General features: G+C 57.0%; 1 protein-coding gene across 2 annotated transcripts in view; it reads right to left on the reverse strand.

Moving 5' to 3' along the window:
- The window catches only part of LOC144955379 (septin-5-like), a 53,547-nt gene that overhangs the window by 19,051 nt on the left and 15,379 nt on the right, over positions 1–19,117 (reverse strand). The window contains exons 4-7 of one of the 2 annotated variants that reach the window (XM_078885617.1): positions 15,347–15,470; positions 11,032–11,166; positions 10,573–10,690; positions 4,299–4,400 (exon numbers count right to left, since the gene is read on the reverse strand). In XM_078885617.1, coding sequence (XP_078741743.1) covers positions 4,299–4,400; positions 10,573–10,690; positions 11,032–11,166; positions 15,347–15,470 — 479 coding nt within the window. The remainder of the gene's footprint in view (positions 1–4,298; positions 4,401–10,572; positions 10,691–11,031; positions 11,167–15,346; positions 15,471–19,117) is intronic. The other variant, XM_078885618.1, reaches the window with a different exon arrangement.

The following is a 19,117-nucleotide window of genomic DNA, read 5'->3' on the forward strand; positions in this document are numbered from 1 at the left end:
TCACCATGGTCTGAGCCGCTAGCAAATCGGGTCCATTGACCCCGGCCCGAGATGGTCCCAACAAGACCCCCCGATCCGCAACCCCTTTAGCAAACGGCCGACGCAACCTAAGAGGGACGAGCATCTGCGCCCCCGGGGGTACGCGCACAGCTTTTGTCACGAGCACCTGCACGGTGGCAAACGCCCGACGCTCCGTGGTGGGGGAAGACAAAAATGTAACGCGTCGGCCCGATGGGAGCTCGATGCACCCCTGGTCAATCAAGATACGGATGGGCATTTTGGCCAAGAAATCCGTCCCCAACAGGCACGGAACCGCGAGTGAGGAGGAAACCAAAACAGGCCCGGATAATTTAATGTCTCCAATGCAAATTTTGGCGCGGATTTGCCCAATAATGCCCAGCGAGCCCCCGTTAGCAGCATAGCATGGCACGTCAACAGGGAGCAAGGGACGACTTTGAACGGGAAGGATGTTATAAATCAAATCAGATATAATGGTCGCCGATGCCCCTGTGTCAATTAAAATCCGCACCTCTACCCCATCAATATGACCGACCACAACCGATGATCCCGCCGACGCAGCAACGACACGATGGGCGAGCTCCGACCACTGACCCGGTTGGAGCGCTCGCCGCATTTCAGAACAATCGCGCGCGATGGGCGGCGATTTTCGAACCCTGTTCAGTTGAGCGCGTGAGTGTGTGTCGGATGTGTGCATGGGCCAAACGTGTGAGGTGCCACGACTCGCCGTATTTCTCTGCTGGAGCTTGGGTGGAGACGGCGTGGCGTCCTGACGAGGTGTCGCTCCGCGCTGACGGGGAGCCCGGCATCCTGACGCAACGTGGCCTTGCAGGCCACAGTTGTAGCAGCGTGTGAGCGCCCCAGATGGCCTGGGCTGCTCCTGGCGGCTCGGTCCATTCCGAGCCTGCGGTGCCGCCGATCTCCATTCCCCCCGCCGCTCCACCCCGCAGACCTCCTCTGATGGGAGGGCGGTGGCCGCCATGGCATGGCCGGCCACCCCCTTGGCAGCCTTGCGACGCAGGGACCGCAAGCCCCCGTGGATGTGGCGCGCGACCAGCAGGGACGACATCTCTCCGTCGTCTTGAGCCAAGACGGCGATGTCCAGCTCATCGGCGAGTAGCAGCAGCTTTTCAGCCACCATGGCGTCCACTCCCTCCTCGTCCATCCGCGGGAAAGCTGCCTTTGCCAGGGCCAGGAGAGCCGTTCGGAAGGCCAGGGGCGATTCGTTGGCGCCCCGATGCCGATCGTGGAACAGCTGCCTGCAGTCCGAAGGCGGCCCATAGACGGCTGACAGCAGCTGCAGCGCCAGGTGCAGCGTGGCGCGCTTTTCCTTAGGCGCCGAGGTGAGGGTAGCCAGGGCGTCGTCGTCCAGCATCGCCGGCAGCGCGCATAGCGCCTCGGCGTCCGTCCAGTTCGCCATCTCTTGATGAGCGATGAACCGCCTTTTGAAGCCGCCCCAATCTCCAGCCGCTCCCACGAACTCCTTGAGAGGCGGCAGTCGCTGTTGTAAGGCGACGTCCGTGGCTGCGGATCTCGCTCCCTCGTTCCCAGCCGACGTTACAGTGTGGGCGGGCTGTGAGCATGGCATCGCCGGTCGCTCCGTTGTTGACGCGCTGGCCGGCGTTGATGATGTCACGGCTCGTGCTTGGCCCTCAGCAGTCACCTGACGCAGGCCGGCCCCGCCCTCTGCTCGCACTGTAGTGATGGCGGGAAATTTAACCGCGAGCCGCGTCGGGGTGGCGGGAAATGCCGGCGTGCGTTGGCTGCTGCCGTCTTCCCGCGCAGCCCCTCCAGCTCCCAGCCGCGTGATCTCCTCCAACACGGCGGCCGCGGCGTAGAGCAGCTCCGCCAGGCGGGAGTGAGCCAGCCGAAGTCCCTCGGCCGACGCATCCCCCCCCTCCTGTCGTAGCGGCGCGGGTGTACTCGGCCCCGGCTGCTCCGATCCGACCTCGGCCATCTCTGGTGGTGATTCGGCCGCGGTGTCCTCCCTCTCCGACTCCCTGGTACGTGTCGTCCCTCGTGTGTCCATCTTTGGACGTTTTACTTCTGACACCAGATGTAGTAATTACTCAGGAGGCTTGACGACGGGATCGGAGGCACACTTATTTATTAACACAACTTGTATACAGTTAGCGAGTATACACAGGACCTAAGGGGTAACGTCCCCTTACTCGGCTAACAGGGAGACACAACATCTAAGCCCCACTAACCTAAGCCCAAGTCCTCCACTAGGGAGCTAGGGGAGGCTACCTGTCCCAGCCCTGGTCAAGCTGGGATCCGACCCCCTGAGTTCCCAGACCTGCTCGTCAGTCTGGGCTCTCGGGGCCACGCCACCGGCTTGCCCTGGTCGGCCCTGATAAGGACAGCGAGCCAGGGGAGCTCCGGGGCCTATTCTAGCTGGTCTTCCGTCTTCGCTGGTTAAAGCTGATACCTCGACCTCGAGCCCTCCGGCTCACCCCCTCTTATAGTCCGCGGCCCCCCCGGGAGGGGCCCGTGGGGGATGCAGGTGCGGACGTCGGTGTGGCCACCTCCTATGTGTACGGCCCTAACCACGCCCCTTGTGTTTGTTTACCATCCGCTCCCATACACAATTACACCTCTACACAAGCGTAGAGAAGGGAGGGAATGACCGTGGCCGAGAAGACCTGAAGCTTCGTGCGGAGCGACAGACCAGGTAGCTTCCACACAGCGTTACGCAACCGACGAAAAGATATTGCCGCTCGACTGATTCGGAGTGAGACCTCTGCTGATAAACTGGAGCCGGTCATGAGCACACTGCCCAGGTATGGGAAACTCTCCACTCTCTCCACAACTGCCCCATCACCGATTGGGAGTTGTGGGGGTGGAGTGCCCGATGGTACAAAATACCCAGGCAGGTGCTTCGTTTTGGTGGGGCTGATGGTAAGGCCCCACCTCTTAGTGGCACACTCCAGTCTCAGCAGCAGCGTCTCCAACTCCTCTTCTGAATGAGCAGCTATTACCAAATCATCGGCATACATAACGTGGTTGACCAATAGGGAGCCATCCCTTGATCGCACCCGGGCGTCGATCAGCCTCCCATTATATCTGTACCAAATGGTAATTCCCCCGGTACAGCTATTGAAGGCTTCACGAACTACGCAGTCGAAATAGATGTTAAATAATGTGGGAGCCAGAGGACATCCCTGTCGCATCCCAAGGTGTACAGGGAAAGGCTCCGACTCCCGGCCACGTAGTTTTACCCGGGCCCGCTCACCATCATGAAGGTCCTTAATGATCGTGAGCAGAAGGTCAGGGACTCCGAAAGCACAAAGAACAACCCAGAGCCCAGGCCTACTGATGGTATCATAGGCCTTGACCAGGTCAATAAAGCAGAGATGTAGATCTTTTTTGGAATTCCCTACATCTCTGCTGTAGCAGACGGACAGAAAATATGGCATCTGTGCAGGACCGCCCTTTCCTGAAACCGCATTGGGGCTCCGCAAGCCTCTCCTCAGCGTGCCTGGCAAGGCGATGTTGAATAATCCTTGCCAGGACCTTACCCGGCCTCACACTGAGGAGTGAGATGCCCCTGTAGTTGTTACAGTCTGTGCGGTCCCCCTTCTTAAAGAGGATGTTGGTGATGGTGATGGTGATGATGGTGGTGATGGTGGTGATGGTGATGATGGTGGTGATGGTGATGATGTTGATGGTGGTGGTGTTGGTGGTGATGATGTTGATGGTGGTGGTGATGGTGGTGATGGTGGTGGTGATGGTGGTGGTGATGGTGGTGATGGTGGTGGTGATGGTGGTGGTAATGGTGATGATGGTGGTGATGGTGATGGTGGTGATGGTGGTGATGGTGGTGATGATGATGTTGGTGATGGTGGTGTTGATGATGATGATGGTGGTGGTGATGGTGGTGATGATGATGATGTTGGTGATGGTGGTGTTGATGATGATGATGTTGGTGATGGTGGTGATGATGATGGTGATGATGGTGATGTTGGTGATGGTGGTGTTGGTAGTGGTGGTGATGGTGGTGATGATGGTGATGGTGGTGATGATGTTGATGTTGGTGATGATGGTGATGATGGTGGTGATGATGGTGATGATGGTGATGATGGTGGTGATGGTGGTGATGATGGTGATAATGGTGGTGATGATGGTGATGGTGGTGATGATGTTGATGATGTTGATGATGTTGATGATGTTGATGTTGTTGGTGATGTTGGTGGTGGTGTTGATGTTGTTGGTGATGTTGGTGGTGGTGTTGATGTTGTTGGTGATGTTGGTGGTGGTGATGTTGGTGATGCCATCACCTTCAGCTCTTTGTCTCTCTGCTTGACGTCCTCCTCCTCGTCAGAGTCGCACTCCGGGAACTGGTAGAGCTTGATCCCAAACTCCTCCACCTCGTCACGCAGCTACAACAACAACAACAACATCAACAACATCAACAACATCACAACTGGTAGAGCTTGATCCCAAACTCCTCCACCTCGTCACGCAGCTACAACAACAACAACAACATCAACAACATCAACAACATCACAACTGGTAGAGCTTGATCCCAAACTCCTCCACCTCGTCACGCAGCTACATCAACAACAACAACATCAACAACATCAACAACATCACAACTGGTAGAGCTTGATCCCAAACTCCTCCACCTCGTCACGCAGCTACAACAACAACAACAACATCAACAACATCAACAACATCACAACTGGTAGAGCTTGATCCCAAACTCCTCCACCTCGTCACGCAGCTACAACAACAACAACAACATCAACAACATCAACAACATCACAACTGGTAGAGCTTGATCCCAAACTCCTCCACCTCGTCACGCAGCTACAACAACAACAACAACATCAACAACATCAACAACATCACAACTGGTAGAGCTTGATCCCAAACTCCTCCACCTCGTCACGCAACTACATCAACAACAACAAGAACAACAACATCAACAACAACAACATCAACAACATCAACAACATCAACAACATCACAACTGGTAGAGCTTGATCCCAAACTCCTCCACCTCGTCACGCAGCTACAACAACAACAACAACATCAACAACATCAACAACATCACAACTGGTAGAGCTTGATCCCAAACTCCTCCACCTCGTCACGCAGCTACAACAACAACAACAACATCAACAACATCAACAACATCACAACTGGTAGAGCTTGATCCCAAACTCCTCCACCTCGTCACGCAGCTACATCAACAACAACAACATCAACAACATCAACAACATCACAACTGGTAGAGCTTGATCCCAAACTCCTCCACCTCGTCACGCAGCTACAACAACAACAACAACATCAACAACATCAACAACATCACAACTGGTAGAGCTTGATCCCAAACTCCTCCACCTCGTCACGCAGCTACAACAACAACAACAACATCAACAACATCAACAACATCACAACTGGTAGAGCTTGATCCCAAACTCCTCCACCTCGTCACGCAGCTACAACAACAACAACAACATCAACAACATCAACAACATCACAACTGGTAGAGCTTGATCCCAAACTCCTCCACCTCGTCACGCAACTACATCAACAACAACAAGAACAACAACATCAACAACAACATCAACAACATCAACAACATCACAACTGGTAGAGCTTGATCCCAAACTCCTCCACCTCGTCACGCAACTACATCAACAACAACAAGAACAACAACATCAACAACAACATCAACAACATCAACAACATCAACAACAACATCAACAACAACTACATCAACATCAACATCAACAACAACAACATCAACAACAACAACAACATCAACAACAACATCAACAACAACAACATCAACATCACAACAACAACATCAACATCAACAACAACATCACAACAACAACATCAACATCAACAACAACATCACAACAACAACATCAACAACAACAACAACATCACAACAACAACATCAACAACAACAACAACATCACAACAACATCACAACAACAACATCAACAACAACAACAACATCACAACAACAACATCAACAACAACATCAACATCAACAACAACATCAACAACATCAACAACAACAACAACATCATCACATGTGCGTGTGGGTGAGCGTGTGGGTGAGCGAGTGGGTGAGCGTGTGGGTGAGCGTGTGGGTGAGCGTGTGGGTGAGCGTGTGGGTGAGCGAGTGGGTGAGCGTGTGGGTGAGCGTGTGGGTGAGCGTGTGGGTGATGTGCGGGTGAGCGAGTGGGTGAGCAAGTGGGTGAGCGTGTGGGTGAGTGTGCGGGTGAGTGTGCGGGTGAGCGTGTGGGTGAGCGTGTGGGTGAGCGAGTGGGTGAGCATGTTGGTGAGCATGTTGGTGAGCGTGTGGGTGAGTGTGCGGGTGAGTGTGCGGGTGAGCGAGTGGGTGAGTGGGTGAGCGAGTGGGTGAGCGAGTGGGTGAGCGTGTGGGTGAGCGTGTGGGTGAGCGAGTGGGTGAGCGAGTGGGTGAGTGTGCGGGTGAGCGTGTGGGTGAGCGAGTGGGTGAGCGTGTGGGTGAGCGAGTGGGTGAGTGTGAGGGTGAGTGTGTGGGTGAGTGTGTGGGTGAGCGAGTAGGTGAGCGTGTGGGTGAGCGAGTGGGTGAGCGAGTGGGTGAGTGGGTGAGCGAGTGGGTGAGTGTGAGGGTGAGTGTGTGGGTGAGCGTGTGGGTGAGCGAGTGGGTGAGTGGGTGAGCGAGTGGGTGAGCATGTGGGTAAGCGCGCGGGTGAGCATGTGGGTGAGCGAGTGGGTGAGCGTGTGGGTGAGTGTGCGGGTGAGCGAGTGGGTGAGCGAGTGGGTGAGCATGTGGGTGAGTGTCCGGGTGAGTGTGCGGGTGAGCGTGTGGGTGAGCGTGTGGGTGAGCGAGTGGGTGAGCATGTGGGTGAGCGTGTGGGTGAGTGTGCGGGTGAGTGTGCGGGTGAGCGAGTGGGTGAGTGGGTGAGCGAGTGGGTGAGCATGTGGGTGAGCGTGTGGGTGAGCGTGTGGGTGAGCGAGTGGGTGAGCGAGTGGGTGAGTGTGCGGGTGAGCATGTGGGTGAGCGAGTGGGTGAGCGTGTGGGTGAGCAAGTGGGTGAGTGTGAGGGTGAGTGTGTGGGTGAGTGTGTGGGTGAGCGAGTGGGTGAGCGAGTGGGTGAGCGAGTGGGTGAGTGAGTGGGTGAGCGTGTGGGTGAGCGAGTGGGTGAGTGTGTGGGTGAGTTTGTGGGTGAGCGTGCGGGTGAGTGTGTGGGTGAGCATGTGGGTGAGGGTGTGGGTGAGCATGTGGGTGAGGGTGTGGGTGAGCATGTGGGTGAGGGTGTGGGTGAGCGTGTGGGTGAGTGTGTGTGTGGGTGAGTGTGTGGGTGAGTGTGAGGGTGAGTGTGTGGGTGAGTGTGTGGGTGAGCGAGTGGGTGAGTGTGAGGGTGAGTGTGTGGGTGAGCGTGTGGGTGAGTGTGTGGGTGAGCGAGTGGGTGAGTGTGAGGGTGAGTGTGTGGGTGAGTGTGAGGGTGAGTGTGTGGGTGAGCATGTGGGTGAGGGTGTGGGTGAGTGTGCGGGTGAGTGTGTGGGTGAGCGAGTGGGTGAGTGGGTGAGCGAGTGGGTGAGCGAGTGGGTGAGCGTGTGGGTGAGCGTGTGGGTGAGCATGTGGGTGAGCGTGTGGGTGAGCGAGTGGGTGAGCGTGTGGGTGAGCGAGTGGGTGAGCGAGTGGGTGAGTGGGTGAGCGAGTGGGTGAGTGTGAGGGTGAGTGTGTGGGTGAGCGTGTGGGTGAGCGAGTGGGTGAGTGGGTGAGCGAGTGGGTGAGCGTGTGGGTGAGCGTGCGGGTGAGCATGTGGGTGAGTGTGTGGGTGAGCGAGTGGGTGAGCGAGTGGGTGAGTGAGTGGGTGAGCGTGTGGGTGAGCGTGTGGGTGAGTGTGTGGGTGAGTTTGTGGGTGAGCGTGCGGGTGAGTGTGTGGGTGAGCGTGTGGGTGAGGGTGTGGGTGAGCGTGTGGGTGAGTGTGTGGGTGAGCGAGTGGGTGAGTGTGAGAGTGAGTGTGTGGGTGATTGTGAGGGTGAGTGTGTGGGTGAGCGTGTGGGTGAGGGTGTGGGTGAGCGTGTGGGTGAGCGAGTGGGTGAGTGTGAGGGTGAGTGTGTGGGTGAGTGTGAGGGTGAGTGTGTGGGTGAGTGTGTGGGTGAGCGAGTGGGTGAGTGTGAGGGTGAGTGTGTGGGTGAGTGTGTGGGTGAGCGAGTGGGTGAGTGTGAGGGTGAGTGTGTGGGTGAGTGTGTGGGTGAGTGTGTGGGTGAGCGAGTGGGTGAGTGTGTGGGTGAGTGTGTGGGTGAGCGTGTGGGTGAGCGAGTGGGTGAGTGTGTGGGTGAGCGTGTGGGTGAGCGAGTGGGTGAGTGAGTGGGTGAGTGTGTGGGTGAGCGTGTGGGTGAGCGTGTGGGTGAGGGTGTGGGTGAGTGTGTGGGTGAGCGAGTGGGTGAGCGTGCGGGTGAGCGAGTGGGTGAGCGTGTGGGTGAGTGTGCGGGTGAGCGAGTGGGTGAGCGAGTGGGTGAGCGTGTGGGTGAGTGTGCGGGTGAGTGTGTGGGTGAGTGTGCGGGTGAGCGTGTGGGTGAGCGTGTGGGTGAGCGAGTGGGTGAGCGTGTGGGTGAGCGTGTGGGTGAGTGTGTGGGTGAGCGAGTGGGTGAGTGGGTGAGCGAGTGGGTGAGCGAGTGGGTGAGCGTGTGGGTGAGCATGTGGGTGAGCGTGTGGGTGAGCGAGTGGGTGAGCGTGTGGGTGAGTGTGCGGGTGAGCGTGTGGGTGAGCGAGTGGGTGAGCGTGTGGGTGAGTGTGCGGGTGAGCGTGTGGGTGAGCGAGTGGGTGAGCGTGTGGGTGAGTGTGCGGGTGAGCGTGTGGGTGAGCGTGTGGGTGAGCGAGTGGGTGAGTGTGAGGGTGAGTGTGTGGGTGAGCGAGTGGGTGAGCGTGTGGGTGAGCGAGTGGGTGAGCGAGTGGGTGAGTGGGTGAGCGAGTGGGTGAGTGTGAGGGTGAGTGTGTGGGTGAGCGAGTGGGTGAGTGGGTGAGCGAGTAGGTGAGCGTGTGGGTGAGCGTGCGGGTGAGCATGTGGGTGAGTGTGTGGGTGAGCGAGTGGGTGAGCGAGTGGGTGAGTGAGTGGGTGAGCGAGTGGGTGAGTGAGTGGGTGAGCGTGTGGGTGAGCGAGTGGGTGAGTGTGTGGGTGAGCGTGTGGGTGAGTGTGTGGGTGAGTGAGTGGGTGAGTGTGTGGGTGAGCGTGTGGGTGAGGGTGTGGGTGAGGGTGTGGGTGAGCGTGTGGGTGAGGGTGTGGGTGAGGGTGTGGGTGAGCGTGTGGGTGAGTGTGTGGGTGAGCGTGTGGGTGAGGGTGTGGGTGAGCGTGTGGGTGAGTGTGTGGGTGAGTGAGTGGGTGAGTGTGTGGGTGAGCGTGTGGGTGAGGGTGTGGGTGAGCGTGTGGGTGAGTGTGTGGGTGAGTGTGTGGGTGAGTGAGTGGGTGAGTGTGTGGGTGAGCGTGTGGGTGAGGGTGTGGGTGAGCGTGTGGGTGAGTGTGTGGGTGAGTGTGTGGGTGAGTGAGTGGGTGAGTGTGTGGGTGAGTGTGTAGGTGAGTGACTAGGTGTGTAGGTGAGTGTGAGGGTGAGTGTGTGGGTGAGTGTGTGGGTGAGCGAGTGTGTGAGTGTGAGGGTGAGTGTGTGGGTGTGAGGGTGAGTGTGTGGGTGAGCGTGTGGGTGAGTGTGAGGGTGAGTGTGTGGGTGAGTGTGTGGGTGAGCGAGTGGGTGAGTGTGAGGGTGAGTGTGTGGGTGAGTGTGAAGGTGAGCGAGTGTGTGAGTGTGAGGGTGAGTGAGTGGGTGAGCGAGTGGGTGAGTGTGAGGGTGAGTGTGTGGGTGAGTGTGAAGGTGAGCGAGTGTGTGAGTGTGTGGGTGAGTGTGAGGGTGAGTGTGTGGGTGAGTGTGTGGGTGAGTGTGTGGGTGAGGGTGTGGGTGAGGGTGTGGGTGAGTGTGTGGGTGAGCGAGTGGGTGAGTGTGTGGGTGAGTGTGTGGGTGAGCGTGTGGGTGAGCGAGTGGGTGAGTGTGTGGGTGAGCGTGTGGGTGAGCGAGTGGGTGAGCGTGTGGGTGAGCGTGTGGGTGAGTGTGTGGGTGAGTGTGTGGGTGAGTGTGAGTGTGAGGGTGAGTGTGTGGGTGAGTGTGAGGGTGAGTGAGTGGGTGAGTGTGTGGGTGAGCGTGTGGGTGAGTGTGTGGGTGAGTGTGTGGGTGAGTGTGTGGGTGAGTGTGTGGGTGAGTGTGAGGGTGAGTGTGTGGGTGAGCGTGTGGGTGAGTGTGTGGGTGAGCGTGTGGGTGAGCGTGTGGGTGAGCGAGTGGGTGAGTGTGTGGGTGAGCGTGTGGGTGAGTGTGTGGGTGAGTGTGTGGGTGAGTGTGAGTGTGAGGGTGAGTGTGTGGGTGAGTGTGAGGGTGAGTGAGTGGGTGAGTGTGTGGGTGAGCGTGTGGGTGAGTGTGTGGGTGAGTGTGTGGGTGAGTGTGTGGGTGAGTGTGTGGGTGAGTGTGAGGGTGAGTGTGTGGGTGAGCGTGTGGGTGAGTGTGTGGGTGAGCGTGTGGGTGAGCGTGTGGGTGAGCGTGTGGGTGAGCGTACTCGCTGCTTGAAGGCGGCGAGCTCCTGAGTGGTCATGGTGTCGGCCTTGGCGATGAGCAGCACGATGTTCACCTTATCGTGCAGAGCGCGCATGAACGCCACGTCGATGGGACGCAGCCTGCACACACACTCACACACACACACAGACACACACAGACACACACACACACAGACACACACAGACACAGACACACACACAGACACACTCACACTCACACAGACACACACACACTCACACAGACACACACTCACACTCACACAGACACACACACACAGTGGCTGAGTGAGTGAGTGACTGAGTGAGTGACTGAGTGAGTGAGTGACTGAGTGACTGAGTGAGTGAGTGAGTGACTGAGTGAGTGAGTGAGTGAGTGACTGAGTGAGTGAGTGACTGAGTGACTGAGTGAGTGACTGAGTGAGTGAGTGAGTGACTGAGTGAGTGAGTGACTGAGTGAGTACCCGTGTCCGTAGGGTGACACGAAGTAGAGGCAGCAGTGCACGCGGTGGTCCAGGAGGTGCTTGCGGTTCAAGCCGCTCTCGTCCCGGAAGAACTGTTCAAACTGCTGCTCCACGTAGTCCGACACGGGCCTCCAGCTGGTGAGTAGGGGCAGGGGTCACGATTGTGAGTGAGTGGGTGAGTGGGTGAGTGGGTGAGTGTGTAGGTGAGTGGGTGAGTGGGTGGGTGAGTGGGTGAGTGGGTGAGTGTGTAGGTGAGTGGGTGAGTGGGTGAGTGGGGTGGGTGGGTGGGTGAGTGGGTGAGTGTGTAGGTGAGTGGGTGAGTGGGTGAGTGGGTGGGTGGGTGGGTGAGTGGGTGAGTGGGTGAGTGAGTGGGTGAGTGGGTGAGTGGGTGAGTGTGTAGGTGAGTGGGTGAGTGGGTGAGTGGGTGGGTGGGTGGGTGAGTGGGTGAGTGGGTGAGTGGGTGGGTGGGTGGGTGAGTGGGTGAGTGGGTGGGTGAGTGGGTGAGTGGGTGAGTGGGTGGGTGAGTGGGTGAGTGGGTGAGTGGGTGAGTGGGTGGGTGAGTGGGTGAGTGTGTGGGTGAGTGGGTGAGTGTGTAGGTGAGTGGGTGAGTGGGTGAGTGGGTGGGTGAGTGGGTGAGTGTGTAGGTGAGTGGGTGAGTGGGTGAGTGGGTGGGTGAGTGGGTGAGTGGGTGGGTGAGTGGGTGAGTGGGTGGGTGGGTGGGTGAGTGGGTGAGTGGGTGAGTGAGTGGGTGAGTGGGTGAGTGGTGAGTGGGTGAGTGGGTGAGTGGGTGGGTTGGTGAGTGGGTGAGTGGGTGAGTGTGTAGGTGAGTGGGTGAGTGGGTGAGTGGGTGGGTGGGTGGGTGAGTGGGTGAGTGTGTAGGTGAGTGGGTGAGTGGGTGAGTGGGTGGGTGGGTGGGTGAGTGGGTGAGTGGGTGAGTGAGTGGGTGAGTGGGTGAGTGGGTGAGTGTGTAGGTGAGTGGGTGAGTGGGTGAGTGGGTGGGTGGGTGGTGGGTGAGTGGGTGAGTGGGTGAGTGGGTGGGTGGGTGGGTGAGTGGGTGAGTGGGTGGGTGAGTGGGTGAGTGGGTGAGTGGGTGGGTGAGTGGGTGAGTGGGTGAGTGGGTGAGTGGGTGGGTGAGTGGGTGAGTGTGTGGGTGAGTGGGTGAGTGTGTAGGTGAGTGGGTGAGTGGGTGAGTGGGTGGGTGAGTGGGTGAGTGTGTAGGTGAGTGGGTGAGTGGGTGAGTGGGTGGGTGAGTGGGTGAGTGGGTGGGTGAGTGGGTGAGTGGGTGGGTGGGTGGGTGAGTGGGTGAGTGGGTGAGTGAGTGGGTGAGTGGGTGAGTGGTGAGTGGGTGAGTGGGTGAGTGGGTGGGTTGGTGAGTGGGTGAGTGGGTGAGTGTGTAGGTGAGTGGGTGAGTGGGTGAGTGTGTAGGTGAGTGGGTGGGTGAGTGAGTGGTGAGTGTGTAGGTGAGTGGGTGGGTGAGTGGGTGAGTGGGTGAGTGGGTGGGTGAGTGGGTGAGTGGGTGAGTGGGTAAGTGGGTGAGTGGGTGGGTGAGTGGGTGAGTGGGTGGGTGGGTGGGTGAGTGGGTGAGTGGGTGGGTGAGTGGGTGAGTGGGTGAGTGGGTGGGTGAGTGGGTGAGTGGGTGAGTGGGTGAGTGGGTGGGTGAGTGGGTGAGTGTGTGGGTGAGTGGGTGAGTGTGTAGGTGAGTGGGTGAGTGGGTGAGTGGGTGGGTGAGTGGGTGAGTGTGTAGGTGAGTGGGTGAGTGGGTGAGTGGGTGGGTGAGTGGGTGAGTGGGTGGGTGAGTGGGTGAGTGGGTGGGTGGGTGGGTGAGTGGGTGAGTGGGTGAGTGAGTGGGTGAGTGGGTGAGTGGTGAGTGGGTGAGTGGGTGAGTGGGTGGGTTGGTGAGTGGGTGAGTGGGTGAGTGTGTAGGTGAGTGGGTGAGTGGGTGAGTGTGTAGGTGAGTGGGTGGGTGAGTGAGTGGTGAGTGTGTAGGTGAGTGGGTGGGTGAGTGGGTGAGTGGGTGAGTGGGTGGGTGAGTGGGTGAGTGGGTGAGTGGGTAAGTGGGTGAGTGGGTGGGTGAGTGGGTGGGTGAGTGGGTGAGTGGGTGGGTGAGTGGGTGAGTGGGTGGATGAGTGGGTGAGTGGGTGAGTGGGTGAGTGTGTAGGTGAGTGGGTGGGTGAGTGGGTGAGTGGGTGGGTGAGTGGGTGGGTGAGTGGGTGAGTGGTGAGTGGTGAGTGGGTGAGTGGGTGAGTGGGTGGGTGAGTGGGTGAGTGGGTGGGTGGGTTGGTGAATGGGTGAGTGGGTGAGTGGGTGGGTGGGTGGGTGAGTGGGTGAGTGGGTGGGTGGGTGAGTGAGTGGGTGGGTGAGTGGGGTGGGTGAGTGGGTGAGTGGTGAGTGGGTGGGTGGGTGGGTGGGTGGGTGAGTGAGTGACTGGGTGAGTGAGTGAGTGAGTGGGTGACTGAGTGAGTGACTCACCTCTCCGTGTTGTTGAGTGCATCAGCGAACCCTGGCGTGTCCACCACGGTGAGTGAGTGAGTGTGTAGGTGAGTGTGTAGGTGAGTGAGTGACTGGGTGAGTGAGTGAGTGAGTGGGTGACTGAGTGAGTGACTAACCTCTCCGTGTTGTTGAGTGCATCAGCGAACCCCGGCGTGTCCACCACGGTGAGTGAGTGAGTGAGTGTGTAGGTGAGTGTGTAGGTGAGTGAGTGACTGGGTGAGTGAGTGAGTGGGTGAGTGAGTGAGTGACTCACCTCTCCGTGTTGTTGAGTGCATCAGCGAACCCCGGCGTGTCCACCACGGTGAGTGAGTGGTGAGTGAGTGAGTGGGTGACTGAGTGAGTGACTCACCTCTCCGTGTTGTTGAGTGCATCAGCGAACCCCGGCGTGTCCACCACGGTGAGTGAGTGAGTGAGTGTGTAGGTGAGTGTGTAGGTGAGTGAGTGTATGAGTGAGTGAGTGTGTAGGTGAGTGTGTAGGTGAGTGAGTGACTGGGTGAGTGAGTGAGTGAGTGAGTGGGTGACTGAGTGAGTGACTCACCTCTCCGTGTTGTTGAGTGCATCAGCGAACCCCGGCGTGTCCACCACGGTGAGTGAGTGGGGAGTGAGTGAGTGGGTGACTGAGTGAGTGACTCACCTCTCCGTGTTGTTGAGTGCATCAGCGAACCCCGGCGTGTCCACCACGGTGAGTGAGTGAGTGGGTGTGTAGGTGAGTGTGTAGGTGAGTGACTGGGTGAGTGAGTGAGTGAGTGGGTGACTGAGTGAGTGACTCACCTCTCCGTGTTGTTGAGTGCATCAGCGAACCCCGGCGTGTCCACCACGGTGAGTGAGTGAGTGAGTGTGTAGGTGAGTGTGTAGGTGAGTGACTGGGTGAGTGAGTGAGTGAGTGAGTGGGTGACTGAGTGAGTGACTCACCTCTCCGTGTTGTTGAGTGCATCAGCGAACCCCGGCGTGTCCACCACGGTGAGTGAGTGAGTGAGTGTGTAGGTGAGTGTGTTGGTGAGTGAGTGACTGGGTGAGTGAGTGAGTGAGTGAGTGGGTGACTGAGTGAGTGACTCACCTCTCCGTGTTGTTGAGTGCATCAGCGAACCCCGGCGTGTCCACCACGGTGAGTGAGTGAGTGGGTGTGTAGGTGAGTGTGTAGGTGAGTGAGTGTATGAGTGAGTGAGTGTGTAGGTGAGTGTGTAGGTGAGTGAGTGACTGGGTGAGTGAGTGAGTGAGTGAGTGGGTGACTGAGTGAGTGACTCACCTCTCCGTGTTGTTGAGTGCATCAGCGAACCCCGGCGTGTCCACCACGGTGAGTGAGTGGGGAGTGAGTGAGTGGGTGACTGAGTGAGTGACTCACCTCTCCGTGTTGTTGAGTGCATCAGCGAACCCCGGCGTGTCCACCACGGTGAGTGAGTGAGTGGGTGACTGAGTGAGTGACTCACCTCTCCGTGTTGTTGAGTGCATCAGCGAACCCCCGGCGTGTCCACCACGGTGAGTGAGTGGTGAGTGAGTGAGTGGGTGACTGAGTGAGTGACTCACCTCTCCGTGTTGTTGAGTGCATCAGCGAACCCCGGCGTGTCCACCACGGTGAGTGAGTGGTGAGTGAGTGAGTGGGTGACTGAGTGAGTGACTCACCTCTCCGTGTTGTTGAGTGCATCAGCGAACCCCGGCGTGTCCACCACGGTGAGTGAGAGGGTGAGTGTGTAGGTGAGTGAGTGACTGGGTGAGTGAGTGAGTGAGTGGGTGACTGTATTAGTGAGTGTGTGAGTGTGTAGGTGAGTGTGTAGGTGAGTGACTGGGTGAGTGAGTGAGTGAGTGGGTGACTGAGTGAGTGACTCACCTCTCCGTGTTGTTGAGTGCATCAGCGAACCCCGGCGTGTCCACCACGGTGAGCTTCAGCTTGACGCCCTTCTCTTCGATGTCCAGCGTGTGGCGGCAGATCTCCACCGTGCGCTCAATACGCTCTGACGACATCAACAACAACATCAATAACATCAACAACATCATCAACCACATCAACAACAACAACAACAACATCAATAACATCAACAACAACAACATCATCAACCACATCAACATCAACAACATCAACAACATCAATAACATCTTCTGGCGTCATCTGGTCCCACCCATGTGAGACTAGGCTCTAAGGAAAGCTGTCTCGGGTGTGGACCAATCAACTTCAGGGACAGTGCACATTATCAGAGTTATGTTCTTTTGTTTGTATCATGACTGCAGGTATTGCGGTCTATGCAAACATGACTCCTTGTAAAAAGGTGTCAGTTTTGTTGCCAGATAGAAGGGTAAAAAAACAAACAGGACCCTGCGGGGTGGGCTGGTAGGAATAATACTGAGTACCGGTGCAGGGATATCGACCGGGTATCGAGGAGTTAAAGACAAAATTACTGTATTCTAGTGTAACGTTAATTAAAAGTGCTTGTTTTGACAAAGAACGCTGTGAGATTTAAAGACCCCCCAACACCACCCTCAACACCACCCCTCCCACCAGCCCTCACCACCATCCCACCACCCCCCACCACCACCACCCCCCACCACCACCTTCTGCACTGGGCCTCGCGAAGCCTCCCGCACTAGGCCTCGCGAAGCCTGCTGCACTAGGCCTCGTGAAGCCTTCTCTGCAGTAGACTTAGCGAAGCCTCCCGCACTAGGCCTCGCGAAGCCTGCTGCAGTAGGCCTCGCGAAGCCTTCTCTGCAGTAGACTTAGCAAAGCCTTCTGCACTGGGCCTCGCGAAGCCTCCTGCACTAGGCCTCGCGAAGCCTGCTGCACTAGGCCTCGTGAAGCCTTCTCTGCAGTAGACTTAGCGAAGCCTCCCGCACTAGGCCTCGCGAAGCCTGCTGCAGTAGGCCTCGCGAAGCCTTCTCTGCAGTAGACTTAGCAAAGCCTTCTGCACTGGGCCTCGCGAAGCCTCCCGCACTAGGCCTCGTGAAGCCTGCTGCACTAGGCCTCGTGAAGCCTCCTGCAGTAGACCTAGCGAAGCCTTCTGCACTAGACCTCGTGAAGCCTGCTGCACTAGGCCTCGCGAAGCCTTCTCTGCAGTAGACCTAGCGAAGCCTGCTGCACTAGGCCTCGCAAAGCCTTCTCTGCAGTAGACCTCGCGAAGCCTTCTGCACTAGGCCTCGTGAAGCCTTCTGCACTAGACCTCGTGAAGCCTTCTCTGCAGTAAACCTAGCGAAGCCTGCTGCACTAGGCCTCGCGAAGCCTTCTGCACTAGACCTTGCGAAGCCTTCTGCACTAGACCTCGTGAAGCCTTCTCTGCAGTAGACCTAGCGAAGCCTGCTGCACTAGGCCTCGCGAAGCCTTCTCTGCAGTAGACCTAGCGAAGCCTTCTGCACTAGACCTCGTGAAGCCTTCTCTGCAGTAGACCTAGCGAAGCCTTCTGCACTAAACCTCGTGAAGCCTTCTCTGCAGTAGACCTAGCGAAGCCTTCTGCACTAAACCTCGTGAAGCCTTCTCTGCAGTAGACCTAGCGAAGCCTTCTCTGCAGTAGACCTAGCGAAGCCTTCTGCACTAGACCTCGTGAAGCCTTCTCTGCAGTAGGCCTCGCGAAGCCTTCTGCACTAGGCCTCGCGAAGCCTTCTCTGAAGTAGGCCTCGCGAAGCCTTCCTTGCAGTAGGCCTCGCGAAGCCTTCTGCACTAGGCCTCGCGAATCCTTCTCTGCAGTAGACCTAGCGAAGCCTTCTGCACTAGGCCTCGCGAAGCCTTCTCTGAAGTAGGCCTCGCGAAGCCTTCTGCACTAGGCCTCGCGAAGCCTTCTCTGCAGTAGGCCTCGCGAAGCCTTCTCTGCAGTAGGCCTCGCGAAGCCTTTTCCGCAGTAGGCCTCGCGAAGCCTTTTCCGCAGTAGGCCTCGCGAAGCCTTCTCTGCAGTAGGCCTCGCGAAGCCTTCTCTGCAGTAGGCCTCGCGAAGCCTTCTCTGCAGTAGGCCTCGCGAAGCCTTCTCTGCAGTAGGCCTCGCGAAGCCTTCTCTGCAGTAGGCCTCGCGAAGCCTTCTCTGCAGTAGGCCTCGCGATGCCTTTTCCGCAGTAGGCCTCGCAAAGCCTGCCGCAATAGGCCTCGCGAAGCCTGCCGCACTAGGCCTCGCGCCGTGCTTTACGTGCACAAATAAGGTGATTAAATGTATCTCGTCTCTGTGTTAATAAATGTTTCTTGTCTCTGTGTTAAAAAAACGTGCTGCGTTTCAGTAAAGTAATTTTTTAAAAAAACGTGCTGCGTTTCAGTAAAGTATTTTTTTTAAAAAACGTGCTGCGTTTCAGTAAAGTAAATTTGAAGCGAAGTTTAAAGTTTCGCCGTGAGGCGCCGGAAGCGACGGCCATCTTGTTTAGATCACAGATCGCAGGGGGAGCGGGCGGCCATCTTGTCGGACAGGGTCATGCCAAGTGTTTGCAGGAGGGGGCGATGTTGATAGACGGACGGACGGACGGACTAATCTATTGGTGGTCTGGTCCACTTCGTTCCTACCAGTATCACCATCATCACCATCATCACCATCATCACCATCATCACCACCATCATCACCACCATCATCACCACCATCACCACCATCATCACCATCATCACCATCATCATCACCATCATCACCACCATCATCACCACCATCATCACCACCATCACCACCATCATCACCATCATCACCATCATCACCATCATCATCACCATCATCATCATCACCATCATCACCATCATCACCATCATCACCACCATCATCACCACCATCATCACCACCATCACCACCATCATCACCATCATCACCATCATCATCACCATCATCATCATCACCATCATCACCACCATCACCACCATCATCACCATCATCACCATCATCATCACCATCATCATCATCACCATCATCACCATCATCACCATCATCACCATCATCACCACCATCATCACCACCATCATCACCACCATCACCACCATCATCACCATCATCACCATCATCATCACCATCATCACCACCATCATCACCATCATCACAATCATCATCATCACAATCATCATCATCACCATCATCATCACCATCATCACCACCATCATCACCATCATCATCACCATCACCAACATCACCATCACCAACATCACCATCATCACCAACAAGATCACCATGGGTCTTTGTGAGTGGTGAGTGGTGAGGGTGAGTGGTGAGTGTATGAGTGTATGAGTGAGTGTATGAGTGAGTGGTGAGTGAGTGGGTGAGTGAGTGGGTGAGTGAGTGGTGAGTGAGTGGGTGAGTGAGTGGGTGAGTGAGTGGGTGAGTGGTGAGTGTATGAGTGTATGAGTGAGTGGTGAGTGAGTGGTGAGTGAGTGGGTGAGTGAGTGGTGAGTGAGTGGGTGAGTGAGTGGGTGAGTGAGTGGGTGAGTGAGTGGGTGAGTGGTGAGTGTATGAGTGTATGAGTGAGTGGTGCGTGAGTGGTGAGTGAGTGGGTGAGTGAGTGGTGAGTGAGTGAGTGAATGAGTGAGTGGTGAGTGAGTGGTGAGTGAGTGGGTGAGTGGTGAGTGAATGAGTGAATGAGTGAATGAGTGAGTGGTGAGTGAGTGGTGAGTGAGTGGGTGAGTGGTGAGTGAATGAGTGAATGAGTGAATGAGTGAGTGGTG

The sequence above is a fragment of the Lampetra fluviatilis genome, unplaced genomic scaffold, assembly GCF_964198595.1.
Source record: "Lampetra fluviatilis unplaced genomic scaffold, kcLamFluv1.1 SCAFFOLD_392, whole genome shotgun sequence".
NCBI classification, from domain to species: Eukaryota; Metazoa; Chordata; class Hyperoartia; order Petromyzontiformes; family Petromyzontidae; genus Lampetra; species Lampetra fluviatilis.